The sequence below is a fragment of the Saccopteryx leptura genome, chromosome 2 (genome assembly GCF_036850995.1).
Source record: "Saccopteryx leptura isolate mSacLep1 chromosome 2, mSacLep1_pri_phased_curated, whole genome shotgun sequence".
Classification (NCBI taxonomy): Eukaryota; Metazoa; Chordata; class Mammalia; order Chiroptera; family Emballonuridae; genus Saccopteryx; species Saccopteryx leptura.
Window position 1 is genome coordinate 300,827,753 of NC_089504.1, and position 20,246 is coordinate 300,847,998.

At 39.0% G+C, this 20,246-nt stretch overlaps 1 protein-coding gene and 1 pseudogene across 4 annotated transcripts in view; one reads left to right on the forward strand and one right to left on the reverse strand.

Annotated features, from left to right (window-relative positions):
* Positions 1-20,246, reverse strand: part of CADPS2 (calcium dependent secretion activator 2) — a 527,120-nt gene that overhangs the window by 74,389 nt on the left and 432,485 nt on the right. For 2 of the 4 annotated variants that reach the window (XM_066362568.1, XM_066362567.1), the window contains exons 18-20: positions 15,043-15,199; positions 1,889-2,030; positions 1,646-1,765 (exon numbers count right to left, since the gene is read on the reverse strand). In XM_066362568.1, the coding sequence (XP_066218665.1) occupies positions 1,646-1,765; positions 1,889-2,030; positions 15,043-15,199 (419 nt within the window). The remainder of the gene's footprint in view (positions 1-1,645; positions 1,766-1,888; positions 2,031-15,042; positions 15,200-20,246) is intronic. The other 2 variants (XM_066362570.1, XM_066362569.1) reach the window with 1 other exon arrangement.
* Positions 17,302-18,058, forward strand: LOC136394005 (putative monooxygenase p33MONOX pseudogene; annotated as a pseudogene).

Here is a 20,246-nt window from a genome sequence, read left to right on the forward strand (position 1 = left end):
GGTTCACACATATCTCAGAGCTAATAAAATAGTGATGACCAAGAAAAAACCCTTTTAATTTCACAAGGTTAATGCCCACAATAATGTTCTTGGTTAAAATCAAGATTGTTAAACAAATGATGAATAAGGATTAGACAGTGTAAAGAAGTACGAATAAAAATCATACATATAAAAATCATTATATTTCCAAGGCAGTTCCTGAGCACACACAGGCACTGCTCAACACACTATAATGGCCCAAAGCATTTGCCTATAAGAGTAAGATTCACATGTCACCTGATATCCTAATACATATTACAAGAACAGTGATGATGTTGAATTTGCAGAGATATTGCCAAACTATTTTGCAAGTTGTTCTCTTTCTTGGTCTTTTCTTCTGTATTTTCTCAATTGTATGCAGACTATACTGTGAATAGATTTGACAGGTGATGGTAGGGTAGGTGGAAATCATGCTAAACAAGTTCCTAACCAGCATATTCTCTGGACACAGCATAACGATAAATGAAGGCTCTGAAGTCAGGCAAACCTGGGTTCAAATCTTACCTATTATGTCCTTACCTTGAGATATTGGGCAAGTTTTGTTTTTTAACTTCTTTATGAGGTATGTCCTAAATAGTAAAATGGGGATAATGACATCTACCTCCCAGGGTTGTTATAAAGCTTAGATGCAATAAAGAATTTGGCACTGTACCTGGAACATAATAAATTCTCAATAAATTGTAGCTCTTTTTCTCCTTCTAATTATTATCCTTCCTAGCTGACTTCATATGATATCTTGGGCCAAGTATGGGTGATTATTTGGTTTATTTGATTGCTGTGAAGGCTGTGCTTTTGAAAACTATACTGCTAAGAATGTTAAATAAGAACGATTGATGGTACTACTAATAATAATGACAGTAATAACAATCATAATGTAGAACAGTTGTAATCATTTACTGAGAACCCAGAATGTGCCAAGTACTTTTCATAACTTTTATTTAATCCTCAGAAGAATGTCTTGAAATTAGGTGTCATATCCATTTTAGAGCTGAGGGAACTAAGGATAAGAAGGATGGAAGAATTAATAAACTAGAATCTAAATCTGGGGATGACTGATTTCAAAACCTGTGTGTTTTCCCTTTAATGACTCTTAGCTACTAAATCTGCAGTGATTAATAAATTAATAAATATGGTTTTTAATGATATAAAGATCATTAAAAATAACAAGGCATGTAAACTGATATATGAAAGGACCAAAAAAAAAAAAAAAAAAAGAACTTGCTGGTGTTAGGAAATAAAGGACAACCAGCAAAATTGTTTCTTTAAAGGTGAGATTAAGATAAAAATAGAAAAAGATTATATTCTTGTGATTGTTCTTGCAACGACCTTCTATATGCACAAGAGAAGTCATGCGGGTGGTAACAAAGCCGGAGACAGCTAAGGATCCCAGACATCAAATCAGCAAGTATTTTTTTAAAAATCTGTATCATTTTTCATCCAAGTACTAAGCTTAGCTTAATGGCTTAAGAAGCTAAAGAAACCCAAAACATAGTATTCCTCCACCAACGACGATAAATGCCATGCAATCTAAACACATCGGCACAGAACACAGCCCAGGCCATGCACTAGCTACCACAGCGTCAGAAAATAAGTGAGGAATACACACGTGGACTCATATAAAGAAGCCATCCATGAAGGAGTAGAAAGGCTAGGAATCTGTGGAAGATTAAGAGGCAGACTTGGAACTTTTGGAAGAGCTACATTGGGAAGACTGTTGGCGATATTCCTGTAAAGAAACAAACAACGTGGGAAGGGACCACTGTAAGCAATAACTACAGATGGCCATGTGTACAGTCAAGGTCAGGGAAGAAGAGGCAGATGCTGGATGGGCACCAGGCAAGATACCTACTTGACAGGCTGCCATGTCTCTTGCTCAAAACCTCTGTGAATTGACTGGGCGATGGAGGACTCCATGAGATCGACGTAGCGAACAACCAAGGGCACAAAGATTTCTTGCAAGTGTTTGTGAAATTTTCCATTACACAAAAGTGCTGAAATAGTCAAGCAGAAACAGTGTTCATCAGAGGGGATAAAATCAGGCATTTGGAAAATATGGGTGGAAAATCTTTTCCTGAAAGAGTCTGACACAGAAGGACTGATAAAATATAAATGATTACGGGTCTTGTTCCTCATATTGAATATCATCATGGAAACTGATCAAGAAGTATAACTGGCCTCCTATATATGGTTCTCAAAAACACAAATAGATTATATTTCTAGAACATGTTCCTGGAAGGTGGTATGTTTTTACTTTCCAAGTGGTTTAACATGAGTCATGTGACTTCTTGTTAGTGGTTTAACATGAGTCATGTGGCTTCTTGCTAGAGATTCAAAGGAGCTGCTGGATCCCCCAAAAGGTCTAAACACATATAAATATAGTGATTAATCAGAGTTGCAACACCTGTGCTATGCTGTCTATCACCGAAGAGCTAAATGTACTGAACTCAAAGAGCTAAGCTTGCTTGCTTCTAATAGAAAGAGTTGATAAATTCACCAAGACGATGACTGTGGCCTTGGGAATGTCTATTCTGATTCATGAACTTTCTAATTATTTGTGTATTTTCTTTTCAATCATCCAGTTTCCCATGTGTGTCTTTAAAAACAGTCAGTACATCATATCTCATGCACTTGTCTTTAATGAACTGTCGTATGACACAACCCACCTAAAGCAATTGTAGAAGTCTCAGGATTTGGGCAAAGTACACCTGCCTCCATCAGAAGATGGATGCTTTCTGTGCACCTTACTCTTCACTAGAACACAGGTCAGTGCTATAGGCTGAGTGTTTTTCCCCGCACCTCCATTCTTCTGTTGGAATCCTAACACCCAGTGTGATGGTATTAGCAGATGGGGCCTTTGGAGGGTGATTAGGTTGTGAGGACAGAACCCTCCAGATGGAATTAGTGCTCTTATAAAAGAGATCCTAGAAATATCCCTCAACTCTTTCATGATGTGAGGACATAGCAGGAAGATAGCTATGAAGCAGGCTCTCACCAGATCTTGAGACTACCTGTACCATGATCGTGGACTTTCTAGCCTGCAGAACCCTGGGAAGTAAATTTCTGTTGTTCCTAAGCCATGCAGTCAGTGGTATTGTGTTAGAGCATCCCAAAGGCACTAAGTCAGTATGTGCCCACACTGCACCCTGGAAGAGCAGAGATCTGTGGGAAAATACCAAGTATTGCTAAGTAATCCTCAATCAAGAATTTGTAATTTTTGGATGGTACATATTTTTCAAGTAAACATACCCTAAATATATTTGTGATTTTTTATAGCCCTCAAAGTGAGAACATGTTCATTTAAAATATGTATTTTGTGATTAGGAGGGTCAACTAAATGACAGGGGAGTCATCCATGGAAGATTCGGAGGGAAGGTTTCCTGATCGAGGAAACAGCTAGCACTAAAGCTGTAGGGAAGAACAAGCTGCTGTTTTCAAAAGTTCAAAGACACCAGTGTGGCAGGAGTAGAGTGATAGAGAGGGAAGACTAATCCAAGGTAATGTCTAGACTACAGAACATGGTGAGAAGTCTGGGTTTTAATGGGTGCAATGGGAAGCGTTATTGTTTTTATTATTACTAAGTAGAGGAGTGACATGATATAATCTCTCTGGCTCCTGTGTGAAAATGGAGTAGGTGGCCAAGCGTGGAAGCAGAGGAGGTGGTTAGTGCTCAGCTCTTTACTGCAATAGACCAGATAAAAGATGATAATGATGAAGATGATAAAGATGATGATGATGAAGGTGATGGTGGTGGTGATTGTGGTGCCTTGGATTAGGGAGCAGAGGTGGAAGGTGAGGAAAAACCCCTCAGTAATTCTCATTCACTTCTACAGATTTGAATAGCTGTATATACTTACAGTTACTAAAGTTAATTACTAGCAACACTAATTGTATTGTCTTATAAAATACTCAGCTAAAAATGCCCATTATCTTGCCTGACCAGGTGGTGGCAGAATGGATAGAGCGTTGAACTAAGACGCAGATGACCAAGGTTGAAAACCCTGAGGTTGCCAGCTTGAGCACAGGGTTGCTGGCTTGAGCTCAGAGGTTGCTGGCTTGGACTCAAAGGTTGCTGGCTTGAGCAACCTTTCTCTCTCACTTCATGGCTGTCTGTACCTATCTGTCCCTCTCTCTGTGTCTGTTGCAAAAAAAAAAAAAAAAAAGCAGCCCAAATCTCAAATAATCTACATGGCAACACTATCCTGAAAGACTATATATATATGTTTATTTTGGGTAAAATATGTGACACCATGGTGGAATGAATATGAAAATTCCTACTATACATTACTTTAATTGATTCTGAAATTTTTTAGAGGCTGGAAAACTACAGACACATGAAAATGGAATAGTAAGTAATTCTTAATACAGAAGGAAATACAACAGTGATTTTTTTTCTATCACTAGTTGTTATGGTTTAGCATTTTTTTGTGGTTAAATAATCTTTTCTAGCTTATCTATATGCTAAGAGATTTCCTATTAAGGTGAGAATAATAATTATATTTAATAATAAATATCTATTTAGAAGACTAATGTTATCTTAATGATGTGTTCATTAGCACACAAAAAGAATCTTTATTTATTCCTGGAGATTCAATCATTGAGCCAGAAGCTACTATAGATGATGTAACACAGTTCCCTTTACCCAATGCCACAGAATAAAGATGCTGAAATTCTCATCCAAACCATCTAAACAACTACAATGAGTAAATTTAAAAATATAACCAAATCTGAATTGATCAGCTCTTTACTTCAGAACTCTCCTCTTCCTCTTCATGAGCATGTTTAGTGTCAAGTGCTTGATAGGATCCTCTTATTGAACCACCACCACAACTCACAGAAAAGAAGGATAATTTCTTTCAATCTTATCAATAAGGAAATTGAGGCACAAAAAATTTAGGATACTTGCCCAAGTCATTTAGTTAACAGACAGTAGAACAAGGACTTTATAACACATCCCTCTCTTAACTTCCACAGAATTATTATACCATCATCCTCAACTTGTTGCCATAAACAATAATCTGTCCAGCCATTCAAGTATTTATCCAACCTACCATCATCACATCAGCATCTCTTAAGATCTAGAAATGTTGTATAGTAGATTGCTTTAGGGGGAAAAAAAAAAAAAGATCTTGCAAATGACCAACTCCTTACACCATATCTAAAATGAATTATATGTTTTCAGAGATAGACTTCTGAAAAACTGTTACACTATGAAGAAGTCAAGAGGTTGAGCAAAACTATTATTTCAATGAATTGAAAATTGAATTAATGCTGTGAAAATATTTGATGTGCTTGTAACATACATTAAAAGCAGGACAATTTTACATTGCTGTACAGCTAGACTGTATGCCTAAGCTTTAATTTATATGACTTACTAATAAAAATATAAAAAATTCCGGCTGTACATCTTGATCGGTACTGTTAAACACTGTCATTGTTTATAATCCCAATACCAAACCACATGCTTATGCAAAAAATTATTATATCTACAAATAAGTTCAAGTGCTACTTTATTATATGCATTTAGAGATTAGCTATCAAGTCACAGTTTGTTAAAATAAAGAGGTACGTAAGGAAAATCATACTCAATGTTGTTACTAAATGTTATAAAGATTCTAAGATTAAGTAGCAGTTCACTCTTATGTACAGCTAGCAACATCTCTCTATTTTTTATACACTTAATAAGCACTGAATCTATTACCTTGTTAAATAAGTCTGCTTCTCTTCTTGTATTCCCATTGAGAGGGAAAATAGAGACTGTCTACCAGATCACCACCCCAGACACACAGAAGTGGTTCCACAGGTCTTTACTGAACCTCCTCCACGCAATCTTTCCAATACTTCCCCTTCCCCCCTTCCTCCCCACTGCCGTGGCACCAGCCCCACCATTCCCCATCTCTGGCCCCAACTAATGCAATCATCTCCTAATTGGTCTTTAGGTTCCTAATATTCCCTCTGTCAATTTGTCTTCTTAAAATCTCAAGCACAGGGGCTTGCTAAAATAGAAAACTAACAATATCCCTTCTAAAGATGATAATCCTTTAATGGATCATCACAACAAAGTCCAAAAGCCTTCTCAGCATAGTCTGAAAGCCACCCATGACCTGCTTTTTTTTTACATTATTTAAATAAAATTTTTTCTTCTTATTTTCCAAGTGAGAGGAGGGGAGATAGACTCCCGGCATCCTCCGTCTGAGGTGGATGCTCACAGCTGAGCTATATTTAGTGCGTGAGGCAGAGGCTCCATGGAGCCATCCTTAGCACCTGGGGCCGATGAGCTCAAACCAATCAAGCCATGGCTGTGGGAGAGGAAGAGAGAGAAACAGAGAGAAGGGGGAGGAGGAAAGGTGGAGAAGCAGATGGTCACCTCTCCTATGTGCCCTGATGGAATCAAACCAGGGACATCCATACACTGGGCCAATGCTCTACCACTGAACCAACCAGCCAGGGCCATGACCTGTCTTAAAATGATTCCTCTCACTCATTTCTGTTGCCTGATCCCTTCATTTCTTGAAGTCCAACCTTATGATTTTCATGGTTCAGTTTAAGTATATGATTTCTCTTCCAAGCCTTTCTTGACATGCTGTCCCCTTGCCCTGTTGCTGGTTTTTCTGTTACTCTTTGAGCGGCACAGGCTTCCACTGTGGTCCATGTTGTACGTGTGCACTTGCTGGTGTATCTCTTCCTCCCCACGAAGGTGCAAAGTCCTTGAGGCAGGGACCATGTCTGTATTCTTAGTATCCAGCTGAGTCCCTGGCTCAGAGCTAGTGTTCAAAGGCTTGCTGAATGAATGAACACTTGGATACAATATTTAGATTACTACATTATTATTCAGGAGGCTGTATAAGAGACCTATGGAAGCCTGCATATCTCTTCATATTTTATATAAAATACAAGGCATTAAATAATAATGTTATGAGAAATCTTATTTTTGACTCATATGTCTAAGACCAGACTGCTAAAAATTTTACTGAATATGAATGCCGGCTATTTTATGTCTCTTATTTTAATGAAGGTAGCAAAGGCAGAATTTTTTCTGTTCAGTCAAGACACTTGATAGCAAAATACTACATCCTGCAAAATAAGGAAAAAAAATGGAGACTTCCTATAGTTCCTAAGATTTGTCACAAATGTTGAATTCTGGCTAAAAGCTCACTCATGTTTCAGCTTAGTGTTCCTTTTGATATTCAAAAAATCAAGTCCTAAGCCCATATTCCAAAGTTTTAGAAAACTGGCAATTATTATTTTTTGGTAACTAGATTCAAGAAGGGGAAGATGGAAGGGAGGGGAGAGATGGAGAGAGTGAGAGGGAGAAAGAGGAGAAATAAAAAGAAAATATTCTCTGTGAGGAAAAGAGAGAGAATCGGGCTTCAGAAGGCAAGCCCACAGACATGTGGAGCAGGGTGCACTTGCTCATGGACACGTCGGCTCCTTCTCTGCTGCCAGTGTGCCAATCTGCAGTCCGTTCCTCGTGGACACTCTCAAAAGCCCTCTTAATATGTAGCCCCGGGCATCAGAATGAGTGCTTCTACCTCCTCCACATGGTTTAATAAGGATAGCTTATGATTTGGGGCTGCCGCCTGTCCAAATCAAGCCTTTACAAGGCACCCAGGCAACAACTCATTGGAAGAGGCTTTCTCAATGCGACCTCCTCCGAGAATGCTCTGACACCACCCGGAGGTGTGGAAGTAGAGAGGACTGCTCAGAAGGAGCCTCCAACAGTGCTTGCAAGAACAGGAGCAAAGGATCAGCATCTACTTTGTTGATAAGGATAATGTACTTTTTTTCCCCAAAAGATTCCGTGTTCCAAATATCACCTTTTCAGGAAACAATGAAGCACCAAAGGCAGCAAGCTCAATGGTGCAATTAGAAATGGTTAAAAAAAAAAAGCAAAATGGCTTAAATAAAAGGTAAACTAGAGATGCAGATGTGCCCAATTATTTTGAACATCCCAATAATTAATAAGCGAGTGTTGATTATTTATATACCAAAAAGAGTCTTTCATTAGCAAAAGTACTTGTCATAGGCTTTAACAGTAAGATTCCAACAGAGAATTTAAAACAAGGTCCAATTAATAACGATTACTGAGACAATAATCACTGGGTAAATGAAAGATAAACAGATGAAAGAGCTCATAGACGGCTTTTAGGGGGAAAATGTGCTGTTGCTCCTGAGCGCATATAAACCATTCTACTGTGTGCAGCCCTCCCAACTAACATTGGTGGATTGCTAGGAAGAGTGATTCCACTTTCCCTAAAATTTTAATTAGGTATTTTGGAAGGAAACAAGTAATTATTATTCTTTTTTTTTTTTTTTTTTGTATTTCTCTGAAGCTGGAAACGGGGAGAGACAGTCAGACAGACTCCCGCATGTGCCTGACCGGGATCCACCCGGCACACCCACCAGGGGGCGATGCTCTGCCCCTCCCGGGCGTCGCTCAGTTGCAACCAGAGCCACTCTAGCGCCTGGGGCAGAGGCCAAGGAGCCATCCCCAGCGCCCGGGCCATCTTTGCTCCAATGGAGCCTCGGCTGCGGGAGGGGAAGAGAGAGACAGAGAGGAAGGAGAGGGGGAGGGGTGGAGAAGCAGATGGGCGCTTCTCCTGTGTGCCCTGGCCAGGAATCGAACCCAGGACTTCTGCACGCCAGGCTGATGCTCTACCACTGAGCCAACCGGCCAGGGCCAGGAAACAAGTAATTCTTGATCAAATAAACACCAGCCACAATAAAACAATGGACTTTGCCATAAAATAATTATTCAAGAGACTATGAATTATACCACCTGTGAACAATGCAAGCACAATGGAATAAGATGGAAAATTACTAGTTCACGCATAATGTTGAGAAATGCATCTAATGAGGATCTCAATCACAGACAATACAAATAGGGGCATCAAGAAATGTTAGCAGCAGCCTAGTACAGTATTAAGTAAAACACACACACACACACACACACACACACACACACACACACACCAAATAAAAAAATACCCTGAGATCTAGGAACAGCATTCAACAGAGAATCTGGCACATCAAGTAAGAATTCAATAAATTTCTGTTAATGAATAAATAGTAATAAAAACCCACCCACTAAAAGAGATTCTGAGAGTATCCTATTGAGGCTTATGTAGAATATGAAACTCATTGGATTTTATTCTTTTTAATTAGAATTGATAAGTATTTTTATATCATTTGATATTAACTTATATCTACTAGCATAACAATCTTTCAAAGCTGCACCAAATTCTCCCTTTCCCTTGGGCCACTTGTTAAAAAAAATTCCATCCATTCATCCATCCATCCATTGAAAAAGTAACAAGGAGAGAGAGCACTGGTTTTATAATGTTCATTACGTTTGGGCAACAAATCCCAATTCAACAACTCCAAATGTGTGTTTCTGATGCTCAGGGGGCCTTTAGTAGTTACAGATGCTCCTGCAAATCTACAGTGAAGGATAGACAGACATTTAGAACAGATTATTTTCTTTAAGGCACTAAGTTCTAAAAAATACACAAAGCAGATTGAAACTGAAAAAAGGTCTACAGGTAGTAAAGACACTAGAACAGTACTATGGAATTCGATTTTAAAAAATGCTAGTGACTCCTTGCTTTTATATTTCTTTTACTATACCAGCCAGTAAAACAAATTAAAACATACAATTTTGAATTCATCAACTCTGGGGACTAGAGTTAAATATATTGTCACATTTTATGGTCATTTCATCATTTTTAAAACTAAGCTGGCATGCAGCCCTGCTGTCATCCAGAAGTTATGTTCTTTCTGCATTGTTCCTAGTATGTGTATGTATAGATATTAACTATAAACACCGATTCATGAATTTCAGATGCACAGTTCATTTAAGCACTTGAGGCAGAATGACACGCAGGTGTCAGCCCTCCATATTTCAAAGCTTGAAGATTAACCTAGTCTACAATATGGTGACCTAACAGTTCTTCATTTGAAAGAAATCTGAAAAATCATTCCTGATACAGCCGAAGTGTGAGAAGAACCCAGCGGGATTCCCACCTCTTCATTCCTTAATGAGTTTTTTGATAATGAGAGGTGACTTTGCCAGTCACTCTGGGCTCTATTATGACTAATTTGACTCCACTTCACTCTCTTTGTTAATTATTAACACTAGCCTTTTTATCCTCATGAGACATTACAATTTTTCTTTTTTTCCTGATTTTGTATGAGCCCATCTTGATGAAGGTGAAAGTCTTGGAGAATAGGTTTTCACTTAGCGGAGAGCTCAAACATTTATTATTCGTTTAGGCAGCGGCACTGTGACTTTGATTACAAAAGCAGGGGTGTTCTTCGGATGGCTTTAATGTGCCCGCAATGTGAATGAAAAGCCTGTTAATTAAAGAAGCAGCACCGTGGTATTTTTCACTTGGGAATCGGTCCCCAACAGAATGGTCATTTGCCACTTGCTAACATATCCACAGATTAAAAGGTGACTAGCTCCAAGGGTTTGCCTTTCAGTAGCGCTGAAAGAAATGATTTGTGCCATTTGCAGATGGCTTTCATTGGTCCCAGGCTGTCATTTGCCATGACTAGACTGACAGGAAGACTGTGGGAAACATCATGTAAGGGTAACATCTATGTGTTCTAGCTTTGTGGTCGTTTAGTATCATTTAATTGCTTAATTATGAAAACATTTATTCCCCCACAATTTTAATATATCTCTTTTCCAAAACAGTTTCCTTAGATACCACTGAAAGAGACTGCCCATCTAATGATCTCTTTAGTTGGGGGGCGTGGATGAGGTTGAGTGGAGGCAGGGGAAAAAGCGGAGGGGGGTGTGGTCTCTTTTTGGACAGCCATGAGGAGCCTGAGTTGGTTTTCATTGGCAGTCCTGCTCTGGAAATCAGTGGGTGAGTTTGTGATGGGTGGGGGGACTGGGGACAGTCGCTAAAATGATGGTGCAGCTGGTACTCTTCTCTTGGGGAAAACCATATTTCATCTCCAAGGGTTCTTAAGGCTAAGTAAGACTTTCTCTAATCATGTCCAACTGTAAAAAAAGACACTCGCCCCTGACAGGATTTTCTACCCCTTAAAATACAAACTATATTTTCTCGAATCCCTTCCCCCAAGAATTAGGTCAGTCCCCGAAATTCTCATCATGGACGTTGTGTGACATACACATGAGACAAAATACACCTTTATCTGGCCCTTTCTGTACCTTTAACCAATTTGCTTCCTCTGTCCCCATTTATAGGCTCAAGACCCTATAAACATTTTCTTAAAGACAATGTTCAAGGAATCACTTATTGTCCTTAAAAGAATTATACTATTTTATAAATGCCCCTGGACTCTGCTCTGATTGCCGTAGACCAAGACAGACCCGGGGACCGAGTGCCCAGACTCAGTTCACCTCTGTTCTTGGTTCCCTGTTAGCAAGCCCCTGACCAGGCATGGCACCTCTTAGGATTCAGTCTCCTCAGCTGGAAAAGAAAGAGGTTTGTCTAAAACTCCTTCCACTTTCCAAAAGAAAAACACCTATTTTGAAATATCAAAGCATAGTGCTTGCTTTGGCAGCACGTATGCAGATATATCAAAGCATCAAGATGTTAATAAAAGAAAGATGGCAAGCAACCGGTGGGAATGTCTCATTAGTCACAGAAACAAGTCGGCAATAAAGTTTTCAAGGCACCAATAAAGTACAAGTTCTAAAGGAAACCTTCGTTAGTTGGAGACATGTGAGTAATTTTTGTTTTAGGAAAGCAAACATAAGTATGTGACATTGTGAATAATAATCACAATCATTTTAAAATCTCTTTATAATTAGTGGTACGCCACGTGCGCGGCAACGGCAAGCACTGTTATTCAGCAAATTAGCTCCGGTCCCAACACTGGGCATTTCAGAGCAAGCGGATCTGTTGCCCCTCGCTGGTGAAAGTTGTAATTAATTAGAACTTGGACTGTAACTCTAATGGGGTCAATATGGTAACAACTGCAAGCCATGGCATGGCATTTCATCCCACGGGGGCTAAAAGGATGGGAGTTTTATATTTTCCCACTGCTTTTCCAAAAGGACAATGTGGGGGCAGTACAGGTCGATATTTAACGTTTGAATTGAATGCACCACATCACTATCGAAATATTTCAGGAATTTAATAAAACAAACTCAGTTATTATATCATTAATAACACTAGTAAGGTGTTATTACTAGTAAGCAAATTATGTCTTAATAATTTCTGAGATATTACTCAGAGGTTTTGGCTTTGGGTAGTATTTTGTGAGTTTCTGAAAGCAGTCACTATATCCTGTCTCAATTCCCACACAGCAGTCCCAATACCAAAAGGGAACAACGGCACTAGGGGACTTTTTTCTGTACCTCACTACACAGAGGTGCTGTTTTTCTCTGGAATCATGTTTTCTAAAATGTGTGAATTAAAAAAAAAACAATAAAAATAAAATCTATTAATCACCATAAAATCAAAGCCAAGATCTAGAATTATACACCCCCCCCCCATAGGTAACACTCAACAGGGATCAGTAATAAATAGTTTTGTGCTTTGTATGAGTAATGCATACTAAAATAAAATAATTCTTTATGCATTTAATAGTAGCCAATGTTACAGAAATGGTTTAAAGCAGGAGAGGAATATATAACTCTTGAGTTAACTATTTACAAGTCTGGTTGAAAATCAAATTTCTGTTACTCTCCTTTTAGTGTTCTTTTTGAGATAACTGTCACAAACTTACAACTTGCAATGTAAGGACTCTTTTTACAAATACTGTAAGTATTAAAAGTTGTTACTTAATTAGAGTTGCAGTAGAAGATCCCCCCCAAAAAACTGCTATGATATCTACCTGTTTTGTTTTTTTCTATAATTCTAATAGGTTGAATGCATTAAATGGATTATCATTTTGACTAACAATTTGTTGATGTTAACAAATATGTCATCTTTGAATAAACTCCAAAGTAAATTTAAATACGATCGATTCTTGAATTTTCATGCAAGTGGGAAAAGCAATGTTAGAAACAATCTTACATTAAGTCATTCTCATTTAGGAACTTAATGAATGATGCCCATCTTTATTTTTGGCAGCAGGTTCATTGTTACACATTTGTCTTAAGATAATATTAAGTCTGACTTGTGATTTCTCAGCAGAAAGTGAATGACAGTAAGTGACTGGCAAATAAAGGTCATTCCAAGCCTGCAAGCTGGTGGGAAGAAACCAAACTGAAACTTCACAACTGGATGAGGATAATTTACAGAATGAATGATTCACGTCTGGGTAAAGAAATGTGCTTTAGCAACTTCTGAAAGCAGACATTGTGGTTGAACCGAAAGTAGAAATTGTAGCTTCGCTCTTTGATTTTTGAATAGGATCTTTTGGAAGTAAAATTGGGTAGGAGAAGGAATAAGCACTGAGAGTGTCAAGATTGGGATGTTTTAATAGATTAATATTAAAATAGTTACTTAGCATCTATTATATAGGAGCTATTATTTTGTTTGTCACCGTCAATGACACTGTAGGTACTGTTATTTTCCTTCTTTTATATATAAAAAATCTAAAATTGACAGAGGGTAAGCTATTGTCAAAGGTCAAGTAGCAAGTGGTAGAGACAGATGTGAATCTGTCAAAAGCCATGTTATTAATTATTATAACATGATGCCTCTCTCACCAGAACAGAGGTTCTCAACGTGGAGCCAGATGTCCGTGGGGAGTCTGACACTACACACAATTTCATATCTATGTGAATTTTTCCCCCAGTAAAACAGCTGTTGTTTTATCAGAGACTCACAGGGATGAATCACCGCAGAAAGAAAATAAATAATGGGCTAGAGTGATGAACAAAGCCAACAGAGTATTTTTTTTAAAAACAAAAACAAACATAAAAACATACATTTGAACTTAGAAGTACACAGTAGTGGTGTCCCAGAAACAGAGCAGCAAAAAAGACCTTGAGTTTTAAATGTTTGAAATGTATCAACATGGTGACTGAGTTCCCTGGAGAGCTGGGGCCACCATGGGCTTCAGGAAGACAGGAGAAAGGCAGCTCTCACGGCGCTCCGGGTGACTCGGGGCACGTTGTGAACACTGGGCTCTTGTCCACACTACACTCCGGAGCAGTACTGAAACATGGAGTGAGGTGTCTTTAGAAAGAGGTGACAAGAATGATAATGAGTCTGAAAACCCTATCACGTACGGAAGAGCTGAACGACCAGGGAATAAGGGCTTAGAGAAGAGAACACGACAGAAGAAGCTGTTACACTGATCAAACAGACTGAGGCAGAGCCAGTTTGGGAGGAGTCAGAGCCCGAGTTTGGGAGGAGACAGAGCTCAACATGGTCTATATCGGGAAGAGTTACTGACCTCCCCGTCACTGATCACGGCAAGTGTTGAAACAAAGCCCCTTAATAGCTACTAAACTAGGGGTTAAAGGAAACTTTAGAAAGAATCATTATAGAAAAGGCCTAGGATGCACCTTAAAATTCTGATATAAACTAGGTTTGTATTGCTTTAGGAAAACAACAACAACTCTATTAATAGAGAACCTTTGCAATCTCTTTAATTTCTAAATAAACACTAAGAGAGCAAGCTACGCCATATAGCGCTATTATACTATCATCTTCAGAATCCCTTTTAGAAAGCAATATTATCATGATGCATATTAGTAGAAGCCTGAATACTGCATGATTTCTAGAATGATGATAAATTTCTAGGGTGCCTTTCAGAGATCTAAGTATTCTCAAGTGCTTTAGACATGTTAACCTTTGAAGATTTTCTGATTCACAAGGTACAGTGAGAACCTGTGTTGTCAGTCTTCAGTGAGGGCAGAGGGTAGGCATAAGGGGAACTCCAGAGGCAAGCAGAGCAAGAGGGGAGCGCGGCTGGTCTCCCCCCAACCCAGGCCCGATGAAGAGAGAACATTCATGCCATCTATGTGGATTCTCGTTGAGCAGCTCAGAGCCCTGTAAATACACATTAGCACACATGGCACCCCCCCCACACCTCCACACTTCACATGCTAAGGCAAATTCAAGTGCTTACTGTCATTTCTGAGGAAGTTATTAAGCAGTTGGAAAAGAGGAAAACTATCCCAGGAGTCCTGCGGCTGGGCCTCCAGGGCAGTATCCATGTCCACTGTGAACAGAGACCAGAACTTCTCCGCGTGCTCTGCCAATAAGTCTGGCCACCAGGCAAATGCCTGTGATAAGACAAAAAAGAACACAACAGTGTAAAAATAGATCATTGGTTAAAAACACACATGAGTACTATGCCACTTGAATACATGTCATTAAAAGTGCAGTTATAATAAAATGTTGTAGAGTATGGACCCAAATGTTTTAATACTTCTTTTCAGAGAAAAATAAAAGAAATTTTGGAAATAAATACACCAAAACATTCACGGTGGTTATGTTCAAACTATAAGCTATAATGAATCTTTCCTTCTGTTTTATTTATTTTTAAGCATTCTACATTAAACATATATTTTTTAAAATAAATCAATGAGTGCCATTTTACTTTTTAATTCTATTTTAAATTTCACATTGTATTCATGAATGACAAATTTGCTTATTAAATGTGTATCTATAAAATTTCTTCTCACATTTAAAAATTATTGCTTTTTATTAGTACATTTAAAAAAATAAACCTAAGGTCTAAAGCTAAAACACACTTGATTTCTTGACCCTCCAGCGTGAATTAGGTCTCCCTAAACAGTCTCTCTGATACCCAGTATTTTTATGTCACAGGTCTTAGCATTGTATATGTGACTACGTATGTGAATATTTTATTTTTTTCATGTGAATATTTTAATGTCTGCCTCTCAAATGAGACTTTATACTCCACTAAGCATTTTCTACTGCATTTAAGTAATGGCAATAATCATTTTGAAAACTCTGAACTGGTTAGTTGGGCAAAAATAATATTTACTTTTTAGAAAGTTCTTAAAAATAGTGTGGACTGCTTGTAGACCATTGCACCAAGCCTGCCTACCCATGAAACCAGCAGCAGGCCAGCCAACAGACGGACCCTGGCAGCAGGTCCACCAGTCCATGGTCCTGCCAGCTGGCCCACCCAGAAACCGGCTGGGTGACTGGGGAAGGGTCCTCCCTGCAGAAGCAAGTCTGTAAAGAATGGAAAAGGTGACTGCTTCTTCCAATGTGCAGACACCATTACAGGGATCGCAAAGAGTCAGAGAAACATGACACCAACAAAGGAACAAGATAAAGTTTGGGTAACCAATCCCCAAAAATATGAAGATTTATAAACAAACTGCCTGAAAGTAAAAAAATAAAACAAAACATCCTAAGCCCAGTGAGCTACAAGAAAACACAGACAGACAACTAAGTGATATCAGAAAACAATACCTAAATAAAATGAGAAGTTCAACAGACAGAAACCACAGAAAAGAACCAAAGGAATATGTGTGACTGAGAAATTCAACAGGGAACTTCAACAGCAGACCTGAACAAGCGGATAAAGCATCAGTGAACTTGAGAAGAAATAATCTGAATTATCCAGCAGAGTAACAAAAGAGGGGAAAAAATTAAAAAAGAGTGAAGAAAGCCTAAGGGACTTACGAAGTATCTTTAAGCAGAAAATGGATATCTATTATGGCAGTGCCAGAAAGAGGGAAGGAGAAAGGGGCAGAAAGCTTATTTTTAAAAAGTGACTTAAAACTTCCCAAGTCTGGATAGAAAAATGGACACCCAGATACATGAAGTCCAAAGGATACGAAATGGCTAGACCTAAAGAGGTTTGCACTGAGATACATTATAATTAAATTGTCAAAAGTCAAAGACAAAAAGAATTTTGAAAGCAGCAGAGAAAAGCGACTCATCATATACAAGGGACTCTCTCCCCCATAAGGCTATGAGCAGACTTCTCCACAGAAATCTTGGGAGGCTTTGAAATATTGATAAGATATATTTATATAAAATGCTAAAGAAGGAACTGCCAGCCAAGAATACTGCCCTTTAAAAATGAAACAAAAGGTCACCAAGGCTATCCATAAAAATGAAGGAGAAGGGTCATGACGGACAGAATGCCACTCACACCATGGCTTGCGCCCTGACTGCGCTACAACCTAGAGAGACACGGGTCCAGGAGCCTGTTTAGTACCAGAGCCTACAAAGCAACGAAACGGAACCTCAGAAATGGATGGACTCTTCTCAAACTCTTAGCTAATTTGCAGCAGCTGGACAATGTTCCTCATTAATATCTGCCTGTCAATGTGACCATCTCATTATTTCACTCTCAGCTCTGAAATCTATATAGGAAAAGCTCCGCGACCACAGTTTTTCAATGGCTTCGAGATAAACAGAAGTGCCAACTCTCGGGCCTATTGGGCCTAGATCTGGGGAAGAGGTCCCTGCCTGTTGAGATGTGTCACCAGGCATTCAGCTATGATGCTGCCCAGGAAGACTCCACACCCACGGCTCCTCCTCCATCAGCATCCCTTGGAAGCCAGTGTTTGCAGAGAGCAAGTATCAGTACCTCATCAAGGTGGGGGAAGGAGACGACAGTGTCTCCTCCCCAGCCACGATTCTGTCATTGACCACTGACAGTATGGACAAGGTCCCCGTGGTGAAAGCTAAAGTCATCCCTGTCACCATGAATTCTCTGATCACAAAACACATCTTGGAGAGCATTCAGTGTTTTAAACAACAGGCAGAGTTGAGAGATGCTGGCCCCCACGAGGGCCTTACCCCTGAGGAGACCAAGGACCTTTGAGTGGCAGAAGTATTTCACAAACTTAAAGTACAGACTGGAGAGATAACAAGAAAAGAGAAGCAGCCATCTCAGCCAAGCCCCTTCCCAGCAGCAAGCCCTGCTCTTCCCCTAAGCAGAATCCTGGAGGCTGTTCTCTTCTGGCTCTCCTCAAGCCTTACCTGGCCCAAACCTTAGCACCCTGGATTCTGGAAGTGGGGATAAAGATGGAAACTCAGCAGATAAATGGAGCCTCTTTGGACCAAGATCCCTCCAGAAGTCTGATTCAAGAGGTGTTCCCACCCAGTCGTACAGAGGAGCACATACACATTGTTTGATATATGTATGTTGAACCATCTTTGCACCTCAGTGTTAAACCAAGTGGGGTGTATGGTCCTTTCAATATGCTATTGAAATCAACGTGCTAATACTTTGTCGAGGATTTACGCATTCATCTTCATAAGGAATACTGGCCTGTAATTTTCTCTTCTTGTAGTGCTTTTGTCTGGTTTTAGTATCAAGATGATGCTGTCTTTGTAAAATGAGATTGAAGTGCTCCTTCTATTTTGGGGGAAGAGTTTAAGAAGGATTGCTCCTGGGCTTTTCCTTGTTGGGAGGGTCTTGGTTACCGATTCAAATTCCTTATGTGTTTTTGGTCTGTTTAAAATTTCTGTTTCTTCTTGATTCAATCTCGACAGCTTACATGTTTCTAGGAATTTATCCATTGTTATAATGTCCATATGACCTCAAATGATCTACAGATTCAGTAAAATCTCTTTCAGAATCCCACTGGCACTTTTCATAGAAATAAAAACCATGATCCTAAAGTTCAATGGAACCATAAAAAAAAAACCCAGATAGCCAAAAACAATCTTGAGAAACAACAGAGCTATTCTTGATTTCAAAATCTATTACTAAGTGATGGTAATTAAAATAATATAGTTCTGGCATAAAAACAGACATACAGACCAATGAAACAGAATGGAGATCCCAGAAATAAACTCAAGCATCTATGGACAACTAATATTCGACAAGGTTAAAACTACACAATTAGGAAAGGGTAGTCTCTCCCATAAATGGGGGGTGCCAAGAAATCCACGTATCCACATATCAAATAATAGAATGGGACCCTTCTCTTGCACCATACACAAAAATCAACTAAAAATGAATTAGAGACTTAATGAACATAAAGACCTGAAAATGAACATAAGACCTAAACTCATGAAACTCTTAGAAAAAAACAGGGAAGAAATCTTCTTGACGTTAGCCTTGGGAATGACTTCTTGGATCTGACACCAGAAGCATAGGCAGCACAGAAGAAAGATTAAACAGGATTACATCAAACTAAAATCTCCGAAACAGCAAAGTGCAGAGGCAACCTATAGAATGGGAGAAAATATTTTTCAAAATTCCTTTTTAATGATTGATTTGAATGGAGAGGAGGGGAGAGAGACAGACAGATAGGAACATTGAGCTGTTCCTGTAGGTGCCTTGACCAAGGGTCAAAGTAGCAACCTCCGCATTTCCGGACAATGCTCTAGCCAACTGAGCTATGTAACCAGGGCAGGAGAAAATATTTGCAAAAAAATATCTGATAAAGGGTTAATATCCAAATATAGATATAAGAATACTCCTACAATAGCAAAAAACAAACAAAAACAACAACAAGCACACAACCTGATTAAAAGACAGATAAAACACCTGAACGTTGCTCCAAAGACTGACAAAGGGCTAACAGGAATATGAAAAGGTCCTCAACACCAGTAATAATCACTGGATTTGCAAATGCAAATTAGAACCACAGTGAGTTATTGCTTCACACTTGTCAGGGTGGCTATTGTGAAAGAAACAAAAGATAAATTTGCTGAATGTGGAGAAAACAGAACACTGTCCGCTGTTTGAGTGGATGTAAATTAGTGCAGCCACTATGGAAAACAGTATGGGGTTTCCTCAAATAATTAAAAATACAACTACCATATAATCCAGGATCGGACTTGTAGTTGGACATCTAAAGGAACCAAGATTAGAATCTCAGAGACATATCTGCACTGCCACTCATAACAGCTAAGACACAGAAGCAACACAAATGTCCACTGATGGATGAATCAGTGAGGAAGATATGATATTCATATACAGTGGGATATCATTCAGCTTCAGAAAAGAAGAAATTATTCCATGTATAACATGGTTAAACCTGGTGGACATTATGCTAAGTAAAATAAGCCAGACACAGAAGGACAAATACTATTACATGGTCACACCTTTATGAGGAAATCTAAAACAGTCACATTCATAAAAGCAGCGAGTAAAAAGATATTTTTCTGAAAGCAGAATGTCTGGTTGGAGTGTGAAACGGGGACAATTCTGTCCTAGACATATGCTGTACCGTGTAGTGCCTCCAGCTAACAGTACTGTAGTGAATACTCAAAATCTTGCTGTGGGTGCACACTCTGTGTTAAATGCTCTTATCCCACTCCCACAAAAAATAACATGAACTTCTCTGGCTACCGTGTATCTCAGTTTTGTTTTAAGTTGCATTT